The sequence below is a fragment of the Camellia sinensis genome, chromosome 2 (assembly GCF_055761805.1).
Source record: "Camellia sinensis isolate YWXY chromosome 2, ASM5576180v1, whole genome shotgun sequence".
NCBI lineage: Eukaryota > Viridiplantae > Streptophyta > Magnoliopsida > Ericales > Theaceae > Camellia > Camellia sinensis.
This window is the reverse complement of record NC_138962.1, coordinates 149,494,623-149,519,653: the sequence shown is the minus strand read 5'-3', so window position 1 is coordinate 149,519,653 and position 25,031 is coordinate 149,494,623. Positions and strand designations below refer to the sequence as shown.

Genomic DNA, 25,031 nt, shown 5'->3' with positions numbered 1-25,031 from the left:
GAAGAAAAAAAATTAATTAAAAGCGCATTTTGTAACCGCGATTTCTTAATCAAAAGCGCATTTTGTAACCACGATTTTAAGACATCCCAAATTCCACGTGAGACAGGCGCATATGTGTTGAAATCGTGTGTCTCGCATAGATAGGAAATCTTAAAATCGTTGTTACAAAACACGCTTTTGATTAAGAAATCGCGGTTACAAAAGACGCTTTTAATTAATTTTTTTTTCTTCTGAACTCGCTGTTCTAAACCACGCTTTTATCGAAAAAAAGATTTCTTTTGAACTCGCTGTTCTAAACCACACTTTAAAGATTTTTTTTTTTCCAAAAAACATAATTTCTAACCACGCTTTTAAACAAAACTGTGTTGTAAACAAAGCGTGGTTAGAAACCACGCTTTCAAGACTCACAACCCACGCACTCACTCACAGCCACACCACATACTCTCTCGCCCTCTCTCTGACACATCACTCACACACAACTCACACTCACATCAAAATAAGTATAAATAAATTTTAATAATTTTTGTTTGATAATTTTAATAAATATAAAAAATTATCATAAAAACTTGTTTGATAATTTTTTTAGTTTATAAATGGTTGTCTCAATTTGTAAATTTGAGGAAAAAACGTAAATTCAAAAAATTAGTAAATTTTACTAACAAATTTTTTCTTCAATTAATTTTTTTTTCAATTAATTTTTTGAATTTACATTCAAAAAATGAGTTTACATTGGTTTGTAAATAATTACGTTGGTTGTCTCAATAATTTTTTTAATAAAAAAAACTAATTTTTTGAATTTACGTTTTTTCCTCAAATTTACAAATTGAGACAACCATTTATAAACTAAAAAAATATCAAACAAGTTTTTATGATAATTTTTTAAAATTTTTGTAAATATAAATTGAAAACTGAAAACGAAATCGTTACCAAACATGTTTCAGAGGGTAAAAATGTCGTAAAATTAATAAATAATTAAATAAGTTACCAATGTAAAAAATGACTTATCAAAAGATTTTTAGGTTATGTATGGTTTGATTTTTAGAATTTTTTTTTTAAAATTAAAAATTAATTTGGTTAAGAAATAAAAAATAAAAAATATTATTTAAGAGTAAAAAATAATTATCATTTTAACTTTTGGACAGGTTATATACATACATATGTATGGTTGTTTCAATTTAATTTGTAAAAAATTATTTCTAAAATTATATAAAAAAGATTTATATTTACAAAAATTATATAATTGATTATTATTTGCTATTATAAATTATTATTATATATATTTAATATTAGTCTCAATTTTATAAAATAAAATTTATTTATATTATAAATTATATATTAAAATAATATTAGTTTCAATTTTATTACAAAATATATATGTGTGGCATAGTGTGAGAGAGACAGAAATCGTGTTAAAAACATTTGTCATAGTGTCATAGTGTCGGAATAAATATATATGTGTGTCATAGTGTCAGAATGAGTTTGTGTTTGAAAATATTTTGGCCAAAATCGTGATTCAGAACCGCGAGTTTAGAAGAAATTTTTTTTGGATAAAAACGTGGTTTAGAACAGCGAGTTCAGAAGAAATTTTTTTTGGATAAAAACGTGGTTTAGAACAACGAGTTCAGAAGAAAATTTTTTTTGGATAAAATCGTGGTTCATAACAGCGATTTCAGAAGAAAAAAAATTAATTAAAAACGCGTTTTGTAACCACGATTTCTTAATCAAAAACGTGTTTTGTAATCGCGATTTTAAAATTTCCTATTTACGCGAGACAGGCGCATATATGTTAAAATCGTGGTTCACAACCGCGATTTAGTCTATTTTCAAAATTCTTTCAAAATTAGGCTTAGTTTGAGAATTGATTTAGTGTTTTGACTTATTTAGGGAAATGTCCGAAATGCCCCCCTTTGCACTCTCTCTCTCTCTCTCACACACACACTGACACACACAATCTCCTGAATCGATCGACCATGGCTCTGTGTGCTTCAATCTCGTCTATCCCTCCCTCTCTCTCCATATCTACCCTTCACCCTCCAAGAAGAACTCACAGACGCTACTTGTCATTCCCTCCGCTTGCTTCTGAGAGCTCATCAGCAGCATCCCCTGAATCATCATCATCGTCCTCACCTGAAACCATTGTATCCTCCAATCCTTCATCAAAGACCTTTTCTCAATCCTCTAAAGTCCCTGACAAGGGCCTCAACTACGCCCTAGCCAGCCCCAGTAGCAACCCAGTTGTTCGCTTTGTTCGCTCCACTGAGTCCTCCATTGAAAGAGTAAGTTCTATCAGGGTTGGTTTTAGGGGGTTGTTTTTTTTTTTTTTTTTTTTTTTTTTTTTGTGCGGCTATTTTAGCGTGAGTTAAAAAGCTTGATTTAGGAATGATTTTTTGATTTTTTAGTTTTTTTTTTTTTACTTTTTTTTGTGAGGAATATTATAACAGTATGGACAGTATGATGTGATATTTTATTTGTTATGGGCTGGATGTGTTATTTTATTTGTTGCGATTAAAATAATTTATTTTGTGCATATTTTAGCCCCAAATCATCTTCCCAAACCGACCCTTACTCTACTCAATTGTATATATATATATATATATATGTTTTTATGCCTTGTGGTTTGCTAGGAGTTAGAGCTTAGATGCTTGACATAATAGTCAACTGTTAGGATTTCATTTTTCTTATTTTTGTAGGAAAATTAAAAAAAAAAAAAAAAAATCTGGTCAAGGATCTTCATAGTGCTTATGTAAGCTCTTGATGATCTTTGTGTGCATTCATTGATCTTTGTTCAGATGCGATGGAATAAGTTCACCCAAAAATTGCAACCAGATTTAAAAATTTGGTATGGAATTTCTTTAAAATGTTTCACAATAGTATTGTAAGAACCCTATCATGTAATGATGTATTTGGAAAGAAGAATACCTTCCATTGACCATTAGAGAGCACCTAAGATGTGCCAAAATGAGGAAACCCTGTCATCATCTGACAAAAAAGATAGACTTCAATAAGACTATAGGAATTGGGTACTTACTTAGCATCAACAGCTTCAACTTACATGCAAGAATCTCTGCACCTTTGAAAGATTGTGTATTCCAATCCTCCAAACACCCAATATCACTGCCATGCAAACTCACCTCCCACTTCTGCAGCACTTAAATTTGGATTTATGAAAACTATATTTTAGTTCTAGCAAGTCCTAGGCTTGTGTCGATAGGGTAGTCTATAAACATATTTAATCTCGTAGTCGAAGAGTGATCTTGTGAAGAGTTAATGAATGTTGTTCAGATGTTGTAATATGTATGCAATCCTCTTATGCAGTTGACTTGAGTATGTAATAACGGAGTGAAGTTTTACTCTTTTCCTCCACTTCTTGCCACAAGTCCACAATGTAAAACTTTAAGGTGGGTAGGAAAGCAAACCTAATTAAGTGTTGTTATCAACTCATTCTAGACATTTCTCCATCTATGTAATTAAAGGGTCTACCTGTGAAAATATCATGTAACTAGTATGAAAGGTATCTTGGGCAAATGGAATCAAGTGTGGAATAAAAACTTTTTATGTCCTTGGCCCTTAATCTCACTGAAGTTCACTGCAAAAATATAATCCCTTCTTTCAACAAAGTGGAAGCGAGAAATTCACCAAAACCATCACGCTAACAGGTCAATCACAACTGTTGAACTCCTATAAGGGAAACAAAAACTCCAGAACTCTCTAGCCATTCTAAAATGCAACAAATGGTGCTTCACAGTTTCTTTTGCACCATGCTTGCACATTAATGGATTAGGAAGAACATTTCCCCTCATCAAATTGTGAACTGTTAAGCTTGCATATAATGGTGTTCTGTCCATGCAGAGAAAGACATCTTTGAAAAACTTTGGCATGCCTATGCCTGAGGAAAATCTGACAAATCATTAATACAAAAAAATTATGAAACAGCATCAGTCCAAATTTCCCATGCATCTAAATCTTCTATTTCGATTTATCCTCCCTATCACTGTATACAGGAATGCCAAAGAACAGTACAATCGGGCGAGCACCAACTCTAGCTCCCAATTGTAAATTGCTTTAGAGGACCACAAATCCCATGCCAATGCACCTACTGTAGGTTATGTAATTTACTATAGATGCATCTTTATTAACATGAATGCCATATAGATCTGGGAACAGCTTGGTAGCTGCATGCACACACAAGATAAAAGCTTATTTGCTTGTCATTTCTTTCTCAGAAGTAGACGTACTTCAAGAACACCACCCATCCTTTCTTAATGCCATTCCACAACCTAACACCATAAGAACTCCAAACTACATTCATCTTTTTTTTTTTTTTGTCTGGTAGGTATATCAGGATGCAAAACTGCATTCATCGATAAACCTCCACCAGCTGTCCCAATCTACAACATACCTTGTAGGGAGCAAACTTCATCTGATACATCATGTGATTACTAAACTTGATGCATAAGTCCCCTTAAATAAAGTCTCTTTACAATTAAGCATATTCTTCTTTATATAGACTTTATAAATGAACATTGTGCTAGTGAGGCTCGAATTTGCATTATTAGAATAGGGCCCAGGTTTTGGCTAATTTAAATTAAATTTAAACTATTGATTGAACTATCGAACCAAAAAGGTGTATTTTGGACCAATCGAGGGTGTTGGTTGGTGTAGAATGAATGTAATGTAAATGAAAGTGCTTACGGAGAGTTGAGTGATTATACTATTCCTGCCAAGGGAATGCTTCACAAAACTTGTATAAGAACAGATAATGCTTATTCTATAGAATGTTGGGAAAGTAAGGATTAACATGTTCAGGAAATGAGGCTAGCTGAAATGAGGATGTTGAGACTAAAGAGAAGCAATTCAAGAGAAGACACAATAATTAAAAGATGTTGGAAGTGGTGTCTATGGCATCAATTGAAATTGGAATGAGAAATACTCATGGGAGATGGTTTGGCCATATGCATTGTGGACAGGCTAATGCACAAGCACAGAGAGTAATTTGATCCAAGCTGAAGTTGACAAAAGGACAACAGGAAGATGACAAAGAATGTGGAACTGAGAATATGACTCTACAGATTGGAGAAGACAAATCCATCTAGTAAATTCCAAATAGTTTGGTTTAAGGTTTGTAGCATTAAGTTGAGTTGACGAAGATAATATCAATTTTTTGATTCTAGAATTCATTTCCATTAAGACATGGTAGTCTAAGATTCTAACAGCAAAGAAGAAGCTAGTAGTGTGTAGAAAGCTAGGACTAAAGGGGATTCAACAAAGTTCCAAAGGTAGAATCATGTTGGTTGAAGGTCAACAAGATGTTATTTCCAAAGTGAGACTCGAGGGTGTGGTTATGAGGTCATGAAGGAAAGAAGGTTATGATCAAGGTTTTAAAAAGCGGCCGCAACCGTTACGTAACGGTTGTGGTAGTTACCGCCACCCGTTACGGCCGCTTTTGCAATGTGATTGAGATTCACAGGTGTATCGACCGTAGCGGCTGCTATAGCGGTCGTAACGGTGCCGTAACGGCCTGTTACACACCGTTACGTAACGGTTCTGAATTACTTCTTTCAAAAAAACAGAAAAAAAACACCAAAAAAAAGTTTAAAATGGGGGGAAGAGAGAAGAGGGAAGATGGAGGAACAAGAGATAGAGAGAGAATAGAGAAGATGAAGAACATGTTATTGATTTGTTGAAGTTGTAAGACCTATGTTATTCTATCCAGCTATTATGACTCAACCATTTTGTTTGTGTGTGTCTATTTATACATTGTTTGAAAATAATAATAATAATAATAATAATAATAATAATAAGTGTGGTCATTATCTATTTGGCTTGATTAATATATATATATTTAGACTTTTATTTATTCTCTTACTTTTATCATTGTTTATCTTATATATAATAGTTAGTGATTATTTTTTGTAAAATATAAAGTCCTTAATTATTAAAATAAAATGTAAAAAACTCAATTTATAGTGATTTAAAAATATGAAATATATTAGATCAAACTTAAAAATTTATAAAAATATATCAATATTTATTTTAAAACCCAATAAATATGATCATGGAAAAAAAATGTGCGTATCGGTAAGTTTTTTTCAAATTGTACGAAAAATAAAAAAATTCACGGTTCCGGTTACCGCAACCGTTACGCTACGGCCTTTACACCCCGCAACTGCAACCGCGCCACCGCCACCGTTACGGCGACCGCAACCGCTTTTCAGAACCTTGGTTATGATAGTGCTGGTTACCGTCTTTCACAAAAAGAAAAAGAAAAAGAAAAAGAAAAAAGAGAGCAGGAAAGAGGAAATAAGAAACAAGAAATCTATTACAACTTGTGGCTAACATGGTTAGGTGGTACTCTCCCACTCAATTTTCAAAGATGAAATTCAGATTGAGTTACAGGGAAGACATTATTTGGGGGAGCTATAACTCCAAAAATAATAGAATTAATAGAAACATTTACAATTCGTAATAAAATTTGTCAATCTAATCAAAGCATTTTCTCTCACTTTCTGTCTGCTATAACCAGACCTCCATACTCTTTCTCCCTTCGACCTAAGCAAGGAGAAACTTAGGCTTCGTTTGGAACCAAACCAAATTAAACCAAGCCAAGCCTTAAGTCCCATCAATGGGGTCAACTACATGAATCCTTCTTCTCAACTCTATTCTATCCAAGGTCATTTCATTAGTCAAATTAAGGAGATTTATATCTCTATTCACTACACTAGTCTATGTCAATCTAGGTCTACCCCTTTTTCTAACACTACCATCTACCGTCACTATATCGCATCTCTTCACTACTGCCTTTGTTGATCTCCGTTGTATATGACCAAACCATTTCAATCTATTCTCTTTCAACTTGTCTTCTATTGGTACTATTCTTTCCCATTCTTGAATATATTCATTTTTAACTCAGTCTTTTCTAGTCTTGCCACACATCCACTTAGCATCCTCATTTCAGCAACACTTATCTTATCTACATGTTGTTTTTTAGTTGCCTAAAATTACATCCCATACAACATTGTTGGTCTAATAGCCGTCTTATAGAACTTTTCTTTTAGTCTAATAGGTACTTGTTTATCACACAGTACTCCAAACGCACTCCGCCACTTAAGCCACCCTCTCTTAATTCTGCGGATCACATCCGCTCTAATCTCCTCAGTCGTTGTGATAATCGATCCTAAATAACAAAAATGTGCATTCTTAGGTAGTGCTTGGTTCTTAATTTTCACTTCTCCTCTGCTTTTATTGTGTCTGTTACTAAAATTACACTCCATATACTTTGTGTTAGTTCTGTTTATCTTAACTCCTTTAGATTCATCTGCAAAAAGCATACACTATGACACATCATTCTGAATATTGCGCGTCAACTCCTCCATAACTAAAGCGAAAAGATGAAGACTTAAGGTTGATCCTTGGTGTAACTCTACAGTAATTGAAAATTCACCTGTCTCTCCAGCAGGCGATCTAATATTGGTCACTACACCTTTATACATATCCCTAATCACATCAATGTAACCTTTTGTCACTCATTTTTTCTCTAACACCCACTAGATTATATCCCGAGGCATTCTATCATATGCTTTCTCAAGATCGATAAAAATTATATAAATGTCTCTCTTTTTTTTTTTTTCTTTTCTCTATACTTTTCTATTACTTTTCTCAAAAGATAGATTGTTTCCATTGTTGACTTACTAGGCATAAACCCAAATTGATTCTCTGACACTTCTGTTATATCTCGTAATCAACATTCCGTCACTTTTTCCCACACTTTCATTTTCCCACACTTTCATTGTGTGACACATTGACTTGATTTCTCTATTCTGGATATCTCCTTTATTCTTATATATTAGTACTAAAATACTCTTTTTTCACTCTTCTGGCATTTTCCTAGTCAACAAAATCTTGCCAAATAACCTAGTTAATCAAACAACCTCCTTCTTACTCAAAGATTTCCACGCTTCAATAGGTATATCATCGGGTCCTAAAGTCTTATTCGATTTCATCTTCATAGAGCCTATAGTCCTGGTTTTCCTTATTACTGCCTACTTCTTCCCCTTTTGACCTACCTCCATATTCCTCATTTAACTTCTTAAAATAATTCTTCCACCTCTCCTTAATCTCTTCATCATTCACTAACATTTTAGAGTCCTCACCCTTGATGCACTTAACCTGATTAAAATCTCTTGTTTTTCTCTCTTTTATCTTAGTAAGTTTGTGTATCTTTTTCTCTCCCTCCTTACTATCTAGTTTAGTGTATAAGTTATCATAGGCTTTCAACTTAGTCTCCTTCACTATTTTTTTGAGCTCCTTATTAGCCAATCTATAACGCTTAAGGTTTTTCTCAGTTCTATCATTTTGTCACTTTTTAAAGCTCTTTTTTTTTTTTTTTTTTTTTTTTTTTTTCGTTTTTATTCCTACTTGGACCTCCTCTCTCCATCACCCAGTTTCCCTAAAGTTGGGTCCTTTTCCTTTTGACTCTCCAAGAACTTCCCTTGAGATTCTCCTTATACAATTGGTCATCGAGTTCCACATAGTGTTGGCATTATCTTCCATATCCCAAGTACCTTCTTTATCCATTCTATTTTTAAATGTGTCTAGTTTATCCCCTTTTAGGTCCCACAATCTAGTCCTGTGACGCCCAATATCTTTCCGAGTTTGGTGTTGCCCTTTAGAGCATAAATGTAGTACCAAAATTCGATGTTGAGACGTCAGCCTCTCTCCAGGAATTACCTTATAATCATTGCATTTTAGACGGTCCCCTTTTCTTACTAGAAAGTAATCTATTTGGCTCTTAAGAGGCCCACTCTTGATGGTTATCAAATGCTCTTCTCTCTTCTTATACATAGTATTGGCTACCCCCAGGTCAGAAGCCAACGCAAAATCTAAAATACTCTCTCCAACCTCATTTCTATCACCAAAATCATATCCACCATGCACCCTCTCATAACCTAGTTTATCTACTCTTACATGGCCATTGAAATGACCACCTATAACTAGGTTGTCTCCTACGGGTATCTCCTGTAATACCTCATCCATTTGGTCCCCAAAAAACTCTCTTAGTTTGATCACCTAATCCTACTTGGGGGGCGTATGCACTAATAACGTTCACTATATTTTCTCCAATAATTAGTTTAACGAACATAATCCTATCACCTTTGTTAATGACCACAACTACATTTTCTACAAGACCCTTGGCAACTATTATTTCTACTCCATTTCTGTGTCTATCCTTGCCACTATAATATAACTGAAAACTAGTATCCTCTATTTCTCGAGCTTTCTCACCCATCCACTTAGTTTCTTGTACACAAGCTATATTAACTCTCCTCCTAATCATGACATTTACTAATTCCATAGTCTTACCAGTTAAAGTTCTTATATTTCATATGGCTATCCTAAACCTATAATCTTGGACTAGCTTCTTTATTCGCGCTTGTCCAGAAAATGCAAAAATCTTTGCCCATTTTTCATCACACCCATGCGTCGATGCGGCACCCCTTGCTCACTGTTTGAAATACCCAGAGGCAGGCGCAAGGGGAACGACCTAGCATTTAATCGAAAATGAAAAGATGATATCCAATCTGATGAAAGCAATAGTTTGAATAATGTCAAATGAAAAGGTGTCTGTTTTGAATGCAAGTTAATCAGATCTTAACCAAGTGATAATTGACTCTAACATGCAAATAACTCAAAATTTAGATCAACTCAAAACGAGCATCGCTTTCGTATTGGGCCCTGCTATTAGTTTATAGTTCCAATGTCCAGAAGAAAACTTGGTCAATATGGTAATATGTAAGATTTTGCAAGTGTATTTTGAGAAGTCGCATAAAGCCGACCCCATTTGATGGGATTTAAGGCTTGATTTGGTTTGGTTTATTTTGAGAAGTCACACAAGTTTTAAAATGTCAAAGGCATTTGGTGCAATCCACAAGAAGGGCAAGGAAAAGTAAAGTTAAAGAAGTGGCAATATTTGGAAATTGTCAAGGTTTCAAGCTACCGGTGTTATTAGAGTCTTATTTTATGATTATTTTATGCTTTGCTAAAGTTTTTAGGTCAAGAGTATTTTGGTAATTTTCATTATTGTTGTTATGGGCTGTAGGGGCCGCTCTATGGATCGTCTTGTGGGTCACGTTATTTAATTGGTTTTTTTATTTTTTATTTTTAAAATATAGTTTTAGTTAGTGTTTTAAAAAGTTTTAGGCACATTGAGGTGCTAAAGTCTTCTATAGCTTAAGCGTGAGGCGCGCGCCTCACCGAAGCAAGGTGCAAGTTGTTGAAGATAACTAAAATATTAATATAGGCGGAGTTGTTAACATAAAACAAATATTCTTAGAATTTCAAAAAAAGAAAAAAAGAAAAAAGAACGACATTCAATATTTCAAAAATCATGAAAAATAACATTCAACGTTTCAAAATTTTCTCAAAAATAACATTTAATCTTACTTTGTCCTGTACTATTTATTTTTCTTTATTAATTTATTAACGTGATTCATTTCTTTTTTTAAATAAGTAACTCACGCCATATAATACCTTAGTGGTTTTAATTTTAAATCGGGACCAAATTGCCTGATAGCTTCAATCATTGGCCCAAAACTATTGTAATTTACTACATTGAAAGGATTCCCAAAGCCATATATCCATCTTGCAATCCTAGAACTTTTACTTAATGTCTATAGCTTTTTTGATATGAAAATTGGGGCTCAAAGCATGTGTTTAAATTTTATATTAAAAGGGTTGTAAATCCATATGGTTACACACACAAAGAATAAGGATGGAGAAAAAATTTAAATGAAGTGCGCCTTGTGCCTAAGGCGCACCTCAAGCGCCTCAAATGCGCCTTTCCTACTGCGCCTCACCTCAAGCTGTTTGAGGCGCCTCAGTGCGCCTTTTAAAACACTGGTTTTAGGAGTTTCTTTTTTTGGTTTTAGTAGTTTCCTTTTTTGGTTCTAGTTGGTTTTGGAGGTCTCCTAGTTCTATATAAAGTCATGTAATACTTCTATTTAAATAGAGTAAATATTTTAGAGTTTAGGAGTTTTGAAGCATTTTTACGGATAGTGTGATGCCTAAGGCTCTCTAGGAGTGATTACTAGAAACTACTATCTTCTTATTTACAGTCTTTCCCTCATTTATTTTCTGGACTTTAACAGCCCAAATACTGTTCATGGGTACTGTTCACAATCTCTAAACAGTGCCAAAATCTTATCTTTTCATGCTCAAAACAAACCCTACTTTTCCTCTATACTCTTATTGCAATTTCAACCATAAAACCTGCTTAAAATCAGCCCCAAAGCTCTGTATTCCTACTTGTCCTGCATCATCACTTCATGGGTAGTATAATGCAAGTGCATCCACGAATCTAAAATATGTATACATACCTTAGTTATTAGTAGAGACGTGCTAAAGCTACATAAATACGATAGAGTATGTGCATCGCTAACATAGTTTAAATTGTATGATTCACAATTCGATTCATACGATTTGATATGAGTTTTAACAAAAACGATTTGAATCGTGCTGTTGAATCCGAAATTGAGTGAATCGTACGATTCATTGCGATTCACTACGATTCATTACAATTCACTGCGATTCAGTACTACTTTTGTTTTTGTTTACATAATGCATGAAATAATGTTGTTTTGACCAAACTATGAAGATATGTAGAAGACATTAATTAGTTATATTGATATACGTGATTTTATATGTATATATATATATATATAATTTAGTCATATTGATAATTTACTTAATTCTAAACACTGTTTGAATTTTTATATGTATATAAGTATATAAAATTATATATTATTCACGATTCACTATTTTAGCAAAACGATTCACGATTTGATTCGCAATTTGACAACAATGATCGCTGCAAACTTGACTATAATATGTAACATCATTGTTGCTACATTTTTACTACTAGTAATTTCAATGCAAAGATTGTCATGCCCAAGTAGCCACATTCTATAGCATATGAATTATGAAGCATCAGAAAAATGATCTTTACTTTTGGTTATTTCATACTACCAAGTGAGATCATGTCAGCCAGTATTTCAAAATGTGAACAAGAAAGAGAATGGCCATATTGTAAACAGTTGCCTCTGATCCTAAAGTAACAGTAAGGAAAACCAAAAAAAAAACAAAAAAAATTGAAGAATCCTGCTATACACATGATCAGATCCTGGCTTGAGCTCACAAGTACACCGAACTGACCAGGTGATCTTCTGAAGTGTTTCACATTATAACATTGAAATACAAGAAGTAGAAGCATTATTTTAATAAGCAATTGCAAAGAAATGATAATCAGAAACTCAGAAAGTAGCTTATGTACACACCCCTTTGACTCCTTGCAAAACAATGGATCAGAAAGCCAAGTTTCATCAATAAGTAAACTAGGAGCATCTTTTGGTTGCATACAATGTGTCTTATCTTATCATACACCACCACTGATATATATATATATATAATAAATATTTATTCAAATTACTGATTATTATAGTAATGCTGTTCTGGATTTTTTTCTGTAATCTTGAGTTGTTTTCTCTAATAAATATGTATTTTTTGCACTTTATGAGCAGATAATATTTGACTTCCGCTTTCTGGCACTTTTGGCTGTTGGGGGTTCATTGGCTGGTTCTTTGCTGTGCTTTCTAAATGTAATGTCTCTTAAACCTGTATAATTTTTTCAATTGTACTTTTGTATTTTGTGGTTGAAGGTGAGATCAGATGTCTGATCAGTTTTGTACTTTTTTTATTTGGTTCTTCTTTGTAGTCTTTTGTGAATTTTTTTTCATTTGAATACATGGAAAGTATCTCTTATGGCTTATTCACTGAATGCAAATTCTTATGGTTGGTTGATGTAGGACAAGTAGGGATTACTTTCTTACAAGTAGTGAGCCCTGGTTTAAGTATATTGGCAACAGCAACAATAAACTTATAGGACTGAATTTGGTGGGATTTTGTGGCTGCAAAAGTACTTAAAATATAGGAGTTTAAGGGTTTGTAAAAAGGTATGGTTTTGGGAATGAAAACACGAGTGTTTAGGGGGCTGTCATGTGGCTGTTCTAAGCACTGTGAACAGTACAGTAATCTTGCTGTGTCACGCCCCGAAAAGTTCTACTCAAGCAACCATACTACCAATATTACCAACACACACAAACCAAATAAATAGAAAAAAATAGAACCAAATATACATATCTATCTTTCCTCTTGAACTTTTCCCAAAATGGAGTTTTACAAGTATGTTCTGTTACACCTCAAAACAGGAATACAAAAGAAAGAAAACGGTTCAAAAGAAAAGAAAAAGAAGTCAACACAGGGGATTCATAAGGACAACTTGCTTATCACAAGGGCCTGCAGTTCACTAAGTCATAATTATTAATCCTCGAAACAATTACTATTGTTATTACAATGCCCCCGACAAAACTCCAACAAAATGATGCACAGCTAAATAGACATCATCGCTTGGGAGGTATCTCGTCCTCATTCCTTGAAATTTTTTTAGTTTTGGGGTGAGCATAAGCTTAGTAGGTGATGCATTTAACAAATTATATAATCATTTGAAAAGCTTATGCTTATGCAATGCAATGCATGAGCGTACATAACAAAGTTATAAAATAACATTAGAGTATGCCAATTATCAGATGTAAATGCGTTGAACATAACTCATGTCATGTCATAATCCTACGTACATAAGTAATTGTAAACATAAATATGGATATTAACCCCACATTTGCCGGCTCCAGGAACGGCGGGGCGATGGGCACCCAAAACATCACAACCTTCCACATTTGCCGGCTTCATAAACGGCAGGGACGTGGACACCCAAAATAATCCGTGTTTCCACATTTGCCGACTCCAGAAACGGCGGGCTTGTGGACACCCAAAAATGCTTTTCCACATTCATCCGGCGATAAGCGTAGATAGGGCAATTGGGCACCTTGACTCCCCGCACGGGTACCAAATACAATACTGAACTCAACTCCGACCCAACTCGCTAACCAGACTCGTAGACTATCTACCCACTTCTAACTTTCAACCAATCATACAAGGTGGAGCCAAGAAGAAATAAATAACACAATATGATGCATGGATTGATATATGATGCATTACTTTCCAAATGTGATGTTAATTCACAATAATTCCACCTCACAGTTCATATTCCAAGGATCAACCATCAAACAATCCTCATCCACTTTTCAAGGTTTACGTTAAGGAGGAATCTCCAATCTTATATTTCAATCTCAAAATCAAGTATTTGCACTCAATTTCATGTTTTAAAAATCAATTGAGTAAAACCCCTTTGTGTCAATTAGATTTGAAAACTAGGGTTTGAGTAAAATTGGGGCTTTTCACTCTTTTTATGAAATTGGGATAATTATCCATCATGAACAATGATTTTAATTCATAACAAGTGCAAATCTATCAATAATCATAACGTTTCACCACCGTCCTTCTCAATTTGTAGTCATCAAGCTCAACCAATATATATATACACACATACATACACACATCTATCTACATGAATAGGTTGAGAAAATACCACAAAAGCTACTCAAATTGAAGATATAAAGAGTTAACAGACACCCCTACGTCGAGTTGGGATGTTAGAGTGGCTACACGCACTCACACTTTCTAGATTTAGCGAAACAACCGATGAGAGTGTTGATCTATCTCCTCTTACAACCAACCTTGCAAGATCTTAGGTAGATATTGAGCTAAAACTAGAGAAATCAAGGGAAATCTATGGCCTTGAGAGTTGGGGTTTGAGGAAAGGTAGAGTTAGAGAGAGAGAGAGAGAGAGAGAGGATGGGGAAAAAATGGCAAGAAAAAAAAAGGACTTGAATCGTTATTTTAAAATCTGCTGTCCTTGATAGCCCGCTCGAGCGTGAGTTCTGATGCTCAAGCGTAAGGCACGAATAAGTGGTCCCGCTCGAGCGTGGATTCCCCTGCTCAAGTGGAAAAGAACACGTCGCAGAACTTTTACAGAGGTACAGAGAAAAATACTGGGAGCATGCAAATCATGCTTGAGCGGCAACTTCCCCGCTTGAGCGTCCCACCTGCAAAAATGCCAAAATACTGGGAGCTGAAGATCTATGCTCGAGCGGGGCGAGAAACTCAGGTGCCACATGCTGGATAGAAGAAGTGGGGGGAGAGAGAGAGAGAGAGAGCGAGCGAGAGAGAAAGAGGTGCTTCACCCTCACAATCACACAAATACAATCTCATATTTTCATAATATCAACTCTTCCCCTCAATCACTGAGTTACACATATTTATAGGCTAAAGACTCTCCTAATTCTATAAGGACTATAACTCAAATTTAGAAATTAAAAATATTTAGCAACTATTAATATTTTAGACCATTTGTGACTTCTAATTCTACTTCAATCATAATAGAAAATTTTAATGACTTCTAATTCTACTTGAATATTAAAATAGGAAACTTGAACTTTTGACCACTAAGATTATTTTAGACTCAATAAAACCCATATATAATAACCTATTTAATAACTTGACCCAAAATAAAACCCATGGGTGACCCCTACAACCCATGTCCAATAATTATTGGAATTATCATTATACCCTTAATTACTAAAACCTACTATAATGACATGAAGACTCAAACTTATTCTAAATCTTTAATCTTGATGCCCTAAATGTGCTTCACGTGAAATTCCAGATTTGCTCTTTTTCTTCTTTCCACGATCTTCATCATTCTCCCCTGCATTTGAAAAAACTCCACCTCGAGTTCTATAATGTTGAAGTATAAGAATTATGGAATCTTGCACTTGCAACCATTCAAAAGAAAATCAAAAGTTCAATGTTGTCATCACTCCATTGATCACATCGAATTTATTAGGAATAATAAACTTACTGTGAACTTCATTTTTCTTGCGAATAGTAAAAAAAAGGTCAGTTGCATTCACATCATTTTCTTTGGCTTCCTTGGCTTTAGAATCTTGATCACGACAATCTTTCATGCTTTCTTTAGTAAGCAAATTAATTTTTGCCTTTGTTTCTTCAATATCCTCAATATTAGCAACATGTTCATCTTGCTCTTTCATAGTTTCTTCAAAATCTTCTACACTATCAACCTTTTACTCCTGGATATTAGTCTTCTGTAAAACAACAGCCAACAATCCTTCTACGGAAGTTTTCAATCCATTCAAAGTTGTTTTGATAGTATGCACATCACTCTTGTTGTTGCAACATCCTCCTTAATTATCGCAAAATCCTCCTTTAACATCGCAACATCTTTGTTAATAACTCTATAATTTGCTGATAAGGTTTCAAACTTCCAATTTAATTCAATGCTTGTCAACATTGTAATAAAGAAAGAAATTTCATCAAAAGATTGGTAAGGAACAAGGTAGGATCTTGAAGTTCTGATACTAAACTAATGTAGGACGAGTAGGGATTACTTTCCTACAAGTATATTGGCAGCAGCAACAATAGACATATATGGCTGGATTTGGTGGGATTTTGTGGCTGCAAAAGTGTAAGAAAAACTGATGTATTATTGATTGATATGTTGATGTTGTATATATTGTGTGTATTACAATTACAAGGATTCCTATTATATAGGAGTGTGTTTGGGAGTAGGTGGAGAGGTGGAGTAGGTGAAGTGGAGGTGGTAGTGGTGTAGTGGGTTAGGTTTAGTGGAGTAGGTGAGGTGGTAGTGGTGGTAGGTGAAGTGAAAATTTTAACAGCCCCTCGCAAACTCAAGGGGGATAGGAACTAACCAACTTGAGTTTGGAGAGAGTAACAAAACAAGAAAATACATAAAAATAAAAGAGGATAGGAGATACTGTATGGTCGTGTCAGACCGTTGGTGAAGACACTGGATGGTGGTGTCAGACCGTTGTAGAGGACACTGTATGGGGGTGTCATAACGTTGTAGAGGACACTGTATGGGGGTGTCATAACGGTGTAGAGGACACTGGATGGCGGTGTCAGACCGATGTAGAAGACAGTTTATGGGGTCATGTCGGACCGTTGTAGCAGACAATGTTGTGACAGTTGTGGTGACAGTTTACGGAGTCTTGCTGGACCCTTGTAGAAACGAACCGGAATCAATGTCGGGACAGTTTACAGAGTCTTGTCGGACCCTTGTAGAAACTAACCGGAATCAATGTCGGGACAGTTTACAGAGTCTTGCCGGACCCATGAAGGAGCTAACCGGAATCAATGTCGGGACAGTTTACAGAGTCTTGTCGGACCCTTGTAGAAACTAACCGGAATCAATGTCGGGACAGTTTACAGAGTCTTGTCGGACCCTTGTAGAAACTAACCGAAATCTATGTCGGGACAGTTTACAGAGTCTTGTCGGACCCATAAAAAGTCGCACCCTCAAAAGGTGTGCCCAATCTATCAAAAGGCGTGCCCAATCCATAAAAAAGGCGTGCCATCAAAAGGCGTGCCCAATTCATCAAAAAGTGTGCCGGACATGATGGCGAGGCACGTGGGCGCCTTGGCTTGCGCGCCCGTTTTGTCGTCTGGTGGCAAGAGGCGCGCGATGCGCGTGGCTGCCTCGGCTATTTAACCAAGACGGAGGCTGAGGCTGAGGCAGACAAAAAACTTCTGAAAATCCTCTGAAACAAACTCTTCCTTTGCTGAGAAACTCTGTAATACTCTGTAACCAACCCGTCTCTGAAACACTCAGCAACATGGCCTCTTCTTCCCGTCCAGCTACCCAGAACATGGCCTCCTCTTCCCGTGGTCTGCTCACGCTCTTTCCAGAACTGAACGAGTCCACAAGAGAAATAACTGGTGCGATGGCCAGTGAACCTCAACCAAACACCTCTGGTTTTGCTCCATTGAACTTTCCGATGCGGTCGGTGGAGCAAAAAATGGCGGTGCAAACTGATATTGAGGCCAATCAGTATACTCTGAAGTCATGTGTGGAAATCATGACGGCGGTCACAAACTTGTCGCACCGGCTGCAGAGCAGGACAAATGAGGTGCAACAGTTAAACTCCCAGCTGGCTCTGCTCCAATGCATGTATAAGGATGCGCGAGCAGAGATAAGTGTGCTAAAGACAGAAAATAAGGAGCTGAAGCGGAAGGCCACCGTGATGTTCCGATTTGGAGGTCCTCCATATGCTGCAGTGGAGGAGTATGGGGGAGTGAACGTGCTCGGTGGACAAGGAAACACGGAGGCAACACCGTCAAGGGCCACCCAGGACGGAGGCAAGAAGAAGAGACCGGCGGCAGAGTAGAGAAGAAAAATCCCACTGTTTCGATTTGTGTTGTTGTTGTTGTTGTTGTTGTTTTTTTTTTTTTTTTTTTGTGTGTGTGGTGTAAAATGGTGATCGGGGTGGATCCCTGAGATGAATAAAATATGGTTTGGTGTGCAGTTCGTCTTCTTCTTCTGTTTTTTTTTTTTTTTTTTTTTTTTTTTTTTTTTGTGTGCAAAGAAAGATAATGAAAACAAGGTTTCGTGACCCACGGTTTTGTGAAAACCTGCAATGGTTTTTTTTTTTTTTTTTTTTTATAATAAATAATAATAATAATAATAATAGAATATAGTATAATAGTGTGGTGGGAACAAGCCACAAGGAAAAGTAAGAGTATTGAGGTGCAAATCAGAGCCAGCTGTTTTTTTTTTTTTTTTTTTTTTTTTTTAAATGCAAACATCCTTGGTGGTATATGAAAACTTGTGTGCTGGTTTTGTTTTTGAAAAGTTCCCACGTGAGAGTAAACTATGGTGTTCCCACGGTGATTTGTTTGAGGTGGTATTGCGTTGTATAATATATTATAATATATTATAATGGTGTGAGGTGAATGAGTACCTATGTAGGCATGTGGATCTGTGGCTTCAACAAATGCAAGTTTTGGGCAAAATCAAGAGCCACAGGGGCAGCAACAACAACAACAACTTGGTGGGTCTTCTTCTTCTTCTTCTAGGAGAGAGATAAATGCTTTGATGGGTACTGAAGACACTGTCGTGGCGAGATGTGAGATTCAGGATCAGTAGATGGGTAACGATGAAAACGAAAACAACTCGAGCTTCTTGCCGCCATCGATGGACTCCGATGCCATTGTCGACACCATCAAGTCTTTCTTCCCAATGGGTGCTTCGACAGAGCCCAATTCGTCTGCTATGCAGTTTCAGAAGGAGTTGGGTGTGAAGGTGGTGGACTCGAAGAAATTTCAAGGTATGTGTAGAAAATTCTAGCGGACTAGGTTGAGGTTCGGCGGGCGGCCAAGGCGAGGTTGCCGCCCGCCGGTGAAGCGAAAAATACTAAGTGCTTAACCTTGCTCTGATACCATGTAAGAAAAACTGATGTATTATTGATTGATATGTTGATGTTGTATATATTGTGTGTATTACAATTACAAGGATTCCTATTATATAGGAGTGTGTTTGGGAGTAGGTGGAGAGGTGGAGTAGGTGAAGTGGAGGTGGTAGTGGTGTAGTGGGTTAGGTTTAGTGGAGTAGGTGAGGTGGTAGTGGTGGTAGGTGAAGTGAAAATTTTAACAGTATTTAAAAAATAGGAGTTTAAGGGTTTGTAAAAGGGTAGGGTTTTGGGAATGAAAACACCAGTGTTTAGGGGCTGTCGGGTGGCTGCTCTAAGCATTGTGAACAGTGACGTGAACAGTAATCTTGCTGGAGAGAGAGAGAGAGAGAGAGAGAGAGAGAGAGGTGCTTCACCCTCATAAGGGATAGGCCAATCACACAAATACAATCTTAATTTTTCATAATATTAACTCTTCCCCTCAATCATTGAATTACACATATATTTACAGGCTAAAGACTCTCCTAATTCTGTAAGGATTATAACTCAAATTTAAAACCTAAAAATATTTAACAACTACTAATATTTTAGACCAACTGTGACGTCCAATTCTACTTCAATCATAATAGGAAACTTTAATGACGTCTAATTCTATTTCAATATCAAAATAGGAAATTTAGACTTTTGACCACTAAGATTGTTTTAGACATAATAAAACACATGTATAATAACCTATTTAATAACTTGACCCAAAATAAAACCCATGGGTGACCCTACAACCCATGTCCAACAATTATTGGAATTACCATTATACCCTTAATTACTAAAATCTACTATAATGACTCAAAATTATTCCAAATCTTTAATTCTTGATGTCCTAAATGTGCTTCATGTGAAATTCCAGATTTGCTCTTTTTCTTCTTTCCATGATCTTCATCATTGGTCCTTGTACTTGGAAAACCATTATCAAAATGCAGAGATGAATGCAGTGTTAGAGATGTTCCTGTAGTGGAATTGCTTTCACTATAATTATTTGTTTGTTATGTACATTTGTTTCTTCTTTGTTTGTTATGTACATTTGTTTCAAACAAGCTAGAAGAAAATATAAAATTTTGTTTAGTAGAAATGTTGGGCTTGGTTAGTTAGGACTGACTATCAAAGGATATAATGAATTTCTGAATATCAGAATGCTCCTGTTGCTAAATGTTGTATACAATTTTCATTAAGCTGTAACACTAGAATAAGCTAAGATATCTTCGCCATTATCTGCATACTATTATTTGGTAAAGACATGTTGTATATTACACTATCAGCAGAAAAGGTGCAAATTTTCAGTGGTGTGTTCTGGATTGGACATTCCCATTCCCTGTGTGTTTGTGCTCGTATCTCTTACCTGCGTTGGATTTTTTCAAACTCATTGCTGCTATTTTTGTTGTAGGGTTGTGTTTACATTGTTGATGCGTACAAAGTTTACTGGTCAAGCTGTGTCAAAGGAATACACACTGGACAGATGGTACTGCGATTAGTTGAAGCTATTGGTGAGATTCTGAATTGCTGTTAAGGGACCTTCTATCTAGTCAATAGCATACGTAATCCTGTTGACTAAGTACATGTTTAATGAGGTACCTTGAATTTTAGTGCAGACTTACTATGCCTCTGATCAGTTGCTTGTTAGTAATTTCTAAGAAGAGAAGAATTAGCCCATGCAGGATGAAATTTTTCATCGAACCACAAGTATACCTGTCTTTTTACCAGTGGAGATTCTTTGTAGCGTTTGTTGCCCCGTCATAGCTTTTTTCTTATCATAGATAATAATGCCTTCTAATTTTTCTTTCACGGCCTATAGTCCTACTCTAATTTCTCCATGTTATTTCTTTATTTTGGAATAGTTTGTTTTTGTTGTTTCCTTGTCTATACTAATTTGAGAATATGCTTTATTGGTTTATAGGAATGGTCAATTATAAAAATTTATTAAAAGGAAAGGGTAACAAATTATTTAGATGAAATTAATATTAGCTGGCTTCTTCTAGTTTAGAATTTTGGTAGATACATTTTGATGGTTTCTTTAGACCTCTATTTGGAGGTTCATCTATGTCCAGTATGAATGATAGCCTGGCAGGCAGTGTTTTGGGAAGTTGAGTTTTGGCTAAAATAACCAATAAAAACAAAATAAGTTAAAATAGCCAATAAGATAAAATGTCACATTCAGACTATAATCATTTCACTTTTTCTCTTACAACTATCAAATCAACTACAAAAAAAGAAAAAAGAAAAAAAAAGCCAACTATCATCTCAAACACAACTTTTTTAGCTAGGCTGAAATAGCCAAAAAGCTAACTAAAATAGCCAAGTTCCCCCCCGCTTTTCCCCCACCATGTGAGTGGTGAACTGATTCGCCTTTGAGGGCTAGATTGACTTGCAATATTCGATGTTATACTACTTTTGGTCTTATAATCACCTGCATTATGTAATAGAAGAATATGATATGAAGGATATGCTATGCTGGAATGGTTTACATCAGTCAATCTACAAAAAGTTCTTTGGACAACAAATTGCACCAAAAGCTTAAGCTATTGGGGGTAGGCTCAACAATAAATATCAAGCTCTTACACTCTTTCTCAAGTGTGAATTTTTTTTCGATGTTGGGAGACACAGTAGCACGCAAAATGAACTGAACTTGGTGAATACACACACGTGGAAAGAGTTCACATTGTCATACTTAACAGCCAACAGTAGTATCTCATGGGAGTTTTGAACTTGTAACCTATTTGAAGCAAAGCTGTGATAACATGTATATCAGGCTCTTTCTGATGTGATGTTGAATTTCTCTCTGAGTGCAGATGTATATCTTGCTGGGACTGTCATGTTAATATTTGGCATGGGCTTGTATGGACTATTTATCAGTAATGTACCTCCTGATTCACCTCCAACTGTTGATCGTGCTCTCAAGGGCTCTTCCTTGTTTGGGATGTTTTCCTTAAAGGTAGTAACTGTTTGATCCAGTTAAATTTGTTTTTATTTAGACACCATCGGTTGTATGCATCATCTCTTGTTTATTAACTTCCATTTACACTTGCAATCTATTTATCAAGGAAAGTCAAAAAGGAATTGGAAAATTGAATCAAACTGTTTAAGGTTGGGATTTTAGCTGAGCACTCCAGAATTTGTTTTGATCTCTTACTGGTAGTGGACCAAAACCCTCAGAGGCCATAGTGGCTGCAATGTGGGTGTGCTTTTCAGGTGTGTGGAGATGAGCGAAGTCCCACATTGCTTGAGTACTAAAGTAATATGACAATGCTACATTGCCCGAATTTTGACTTGTCGGTCGTCTGGCCGGTCATCTGGCAACAAGGTGACGGCCGCGGTAGACAAGGTTGACAACTGCGGTAGACAAGTGTTTTATCGGTTATCCGGCCGGTTGACTGGCATGCACAAATTCGGGCGTTCAGGCAAACTCAAATTCGAGCTACCAATCATTTTCAAAGTAATATTAAGCATATAAGCGTGAGGGTACCCTCACCTTAGTAGTTAACTTTTGGGGTGAGTTCTATTGAAGACCATGTAACATGGTATCAGAGCCGGAGTATTCAAGGATGGGTAGGGTTCGTGTCCTTGGCTTGCACATCGCAAGTGCTGCTGCTGGGTGTGAGGGAGGATGTGAAGCGAAGTCTCACATCGCCTGAGTACTAAAGTAATATTAAGCATATAAGCGTGAGGGCACCCTTACTTTAATAGCTAGCTTTTGAGGTGAGTTCTACACAAGACCGTGTAACAATGCACACGTCTTTGTCTTAAATTGGAGAACGTTGTCTAGTGAAGGTCTCTCTCTCTAAAATTGGTCAAGGTTTAAATCCTTTGAACGAGAGGGAAGACTGCCTTGACTAAACTCATTTCTATCCGATGAACCACATAACCTTGGAGGTCCCGCACAAGAGTCATGTGGTCTCTCATGCACCCATGACGATGGCTCCAACCTGGAGGGGGGACCCTACTCCAACTTAGGCTGGCATAAGTGCATTAAGGTGCCTTCTGAAGACAACTTCGGAGAGATGAAACTCAAGCATAGGAGGGACACACTTGGATGGACAATTGCTTGGCCAAGTTAGGCATACCGAGCGTGTCGGCAGTGGGAGAGGTGATGCACTCAAGCAGAGGTTTGCTTGGCCGAGCCAAGGGTTGCCTCGATCAAATTTGGTGGTGCCTTGGAGATTTTCAGCTCCTGGGCTCGAGTCCAAGGCACTGGGTAACTTAGACTTGGTCCGTGTGACTCAAGCCCGAAGGGGATTATGTTGAGATATCTGATTGGTCCCTGTGATGCCTTGCCAGGCCAACACATGGGTTTCAAGTTCATGGAGATGATGTATTGTGCTATGTAGGATATCTGGATACAAGTAGCCACAATCCTCAATTCATTCTTCCATTTAGCAAGCTATTGACCTCATAAATGGGCACTGCATGTTATTTAGACTCGATGAACATTTAAAGCTCCGGAACTATGAATTCTCTATACATTCAACCAAGTTCGTCTTGTAGTTAACTATAAAGTGCCTCATTATTTATCAGGAAAAAAAAAAAGAAAAAAAAAAGAAAAAACCCTATAAAGTGCCTCACTGAAAAGTGATTAAACAATTTGACTATCCATTCCTTTTGGTTCCATTGTGGTGATGGTCTTCCGTCCATTTGCATGAACTTCTTTATGCACTCCCAGCTCCTTGGGTTGGATCAGTGGCGGGTAATGGCCTTTGTTGTGCTGCTTCTGGTCTTACCTCTGTTAAATTCTGTGACTTCATAAAATTCAAGCTCCCTGGATTGGCCAAACCAATGCCGCAGTACTCATTTTTTGTTTACTGAAGTGTTTTTTTTATTTAATTTTATCTTTTGATTGGCAACTAAAGTTTAACATTCAGCATTCAAGTTCTTAATACATGATATACTTTCAGTCCCAACTATTCGCATGGTATGTTGCTTCACCATTTGTGAACATTGGTTTAGACCTAACAACTCTTTTGTGCACATATGTACACGAGTCTTCATTTAGACAACAAGGTTCTTTGTTTTCTTGTCTCTTTTGTTGCAAAATGGAATGCTAAAAAACACTCGCTGATGTTTCTTACTGGTTGTAGGAGAGGCCTAAATGGATGAAAATCAGCTCGCTTGATGAATTAAAGACGAAAGTTGGACATGTCATTGTCATGATTCTTCTTGTGAAGATGTTTGAGAGGAGCAAGATGGTGACTATAGCCACTGGTCTGGATTTATTAAGCTACTCCGTATGTATTTTCTTATCTTCTGCTTCCTTGTACATCCTTCATAATTTGCACAAGTCAGACTAAATTGTCAAATGAAAATATGTTCTGATAACATGTAAAAATTGAAATTATCAATGGAAATAATGTAATAAATAATGTTTGATATGTTTGATATGTTTGTACTTGCATCCATTGTGTTAGTCTTGAAGCCGCAACAACACTCTTGGACAGAGCCTCAACCAAATCAAGCTTCTGGACAACTGAATCCCCAATTTTTGTGTTGCAAAAATTAATTAGAGAAATATAGGAAGAATGAAACGGCTTCAACTTGAAACTAATTTCTTGAGCAATATCGCACAAACTTCTTCCATGAAACATCTAATATAATTGTGAACATTAAAGCATCACTTTGTAAATAAATTGTTCGACAATCTTACGTGTACTGCGTGTGAAAATCTGAATTTAGAAACAGTATTGGAAAAATAATGAAAATTGAAACAAAAAAAGAAAAAAGAAAAAGGAAATACTTATAGACTATATAGTAAAAATT

At 36.1% G+C, this 25,031-nt stretch overlaps 1 protein-coding gene across 3 annotated transcripts; it reads left to right on the top strand.

The window, feature by feature from the left end:
- Positions 1 to 1,894: 1,894 nt before the first annotated feature.
- On the top strand, positions 1,895 to 24,738 carry LOC114296171 (uncharacterized). Of its 3 annotated transcripts, none has more exons than XM_028240448.2 (6): positions 1,895 to 2,276; positions 12,573 to 12,650; positions 20,671 to 20,770; positions 22,073 to 22,215; positions 23,941 to 24,061; positions 24,356 to 24,646. In XM_028240448.2, the coding sequence occupies exons 1-5, from the start codon at positions 1,971 to 1,973 to the stop codon at positions 24,022 to 24,024; spliced, it is 711 nt and encodes a 236-aa protein (XP_028096249.2). In that variant the 5' UTR covers positions 1,895 to 1,970; the 3' UTR covers positions 24,025 to 24,061; positions 24,356 to 24,646. The 3 variants fall into 3 exon arrangements, with proteins under 3 accessions (XP_028096249.2, XP_082771927.1, XP_028096248.2); XM_082915801.1 differs by lacking the exon at positions 23,941 to 24,061 and adding an exon at positions 24,683 to 24,738 and having other exon boundaries at positions 1,897 to 2,276; positions 24,356 to 24,502; XM_028240447.2 differs by lacking the exon at positions 23,941 to 24,061 and having other exon boundaries at positions 1,897 to 2,276.
- Positions 24,739 to 25,031: the final 293 nt, after the last annotated feature.

Coding starts and splice junctions, on each gene's coding strand:
- LOC114296171 (XM_028240447.2), top strand. CDS start 1,971: ATGGCTCTGTGTGCTTCAATCTCGTCTATCCCTCCCTCTCTCTCCATA. Junction 2,277..12,572: donor CTGAGTCCTCCATTGAAAGA/GTAAGTTCTATC, acceptor CTTTATGAGCAG/ATAATATTTGACTTCCGCTT. Junction 12,651..20,670: donor CTTTGCTGTGCTTTCTAAAT/GTAATGTCTCTT, acceptor TTTTTGTTGTAG/GGTTGTGTTTACATTGTTGA.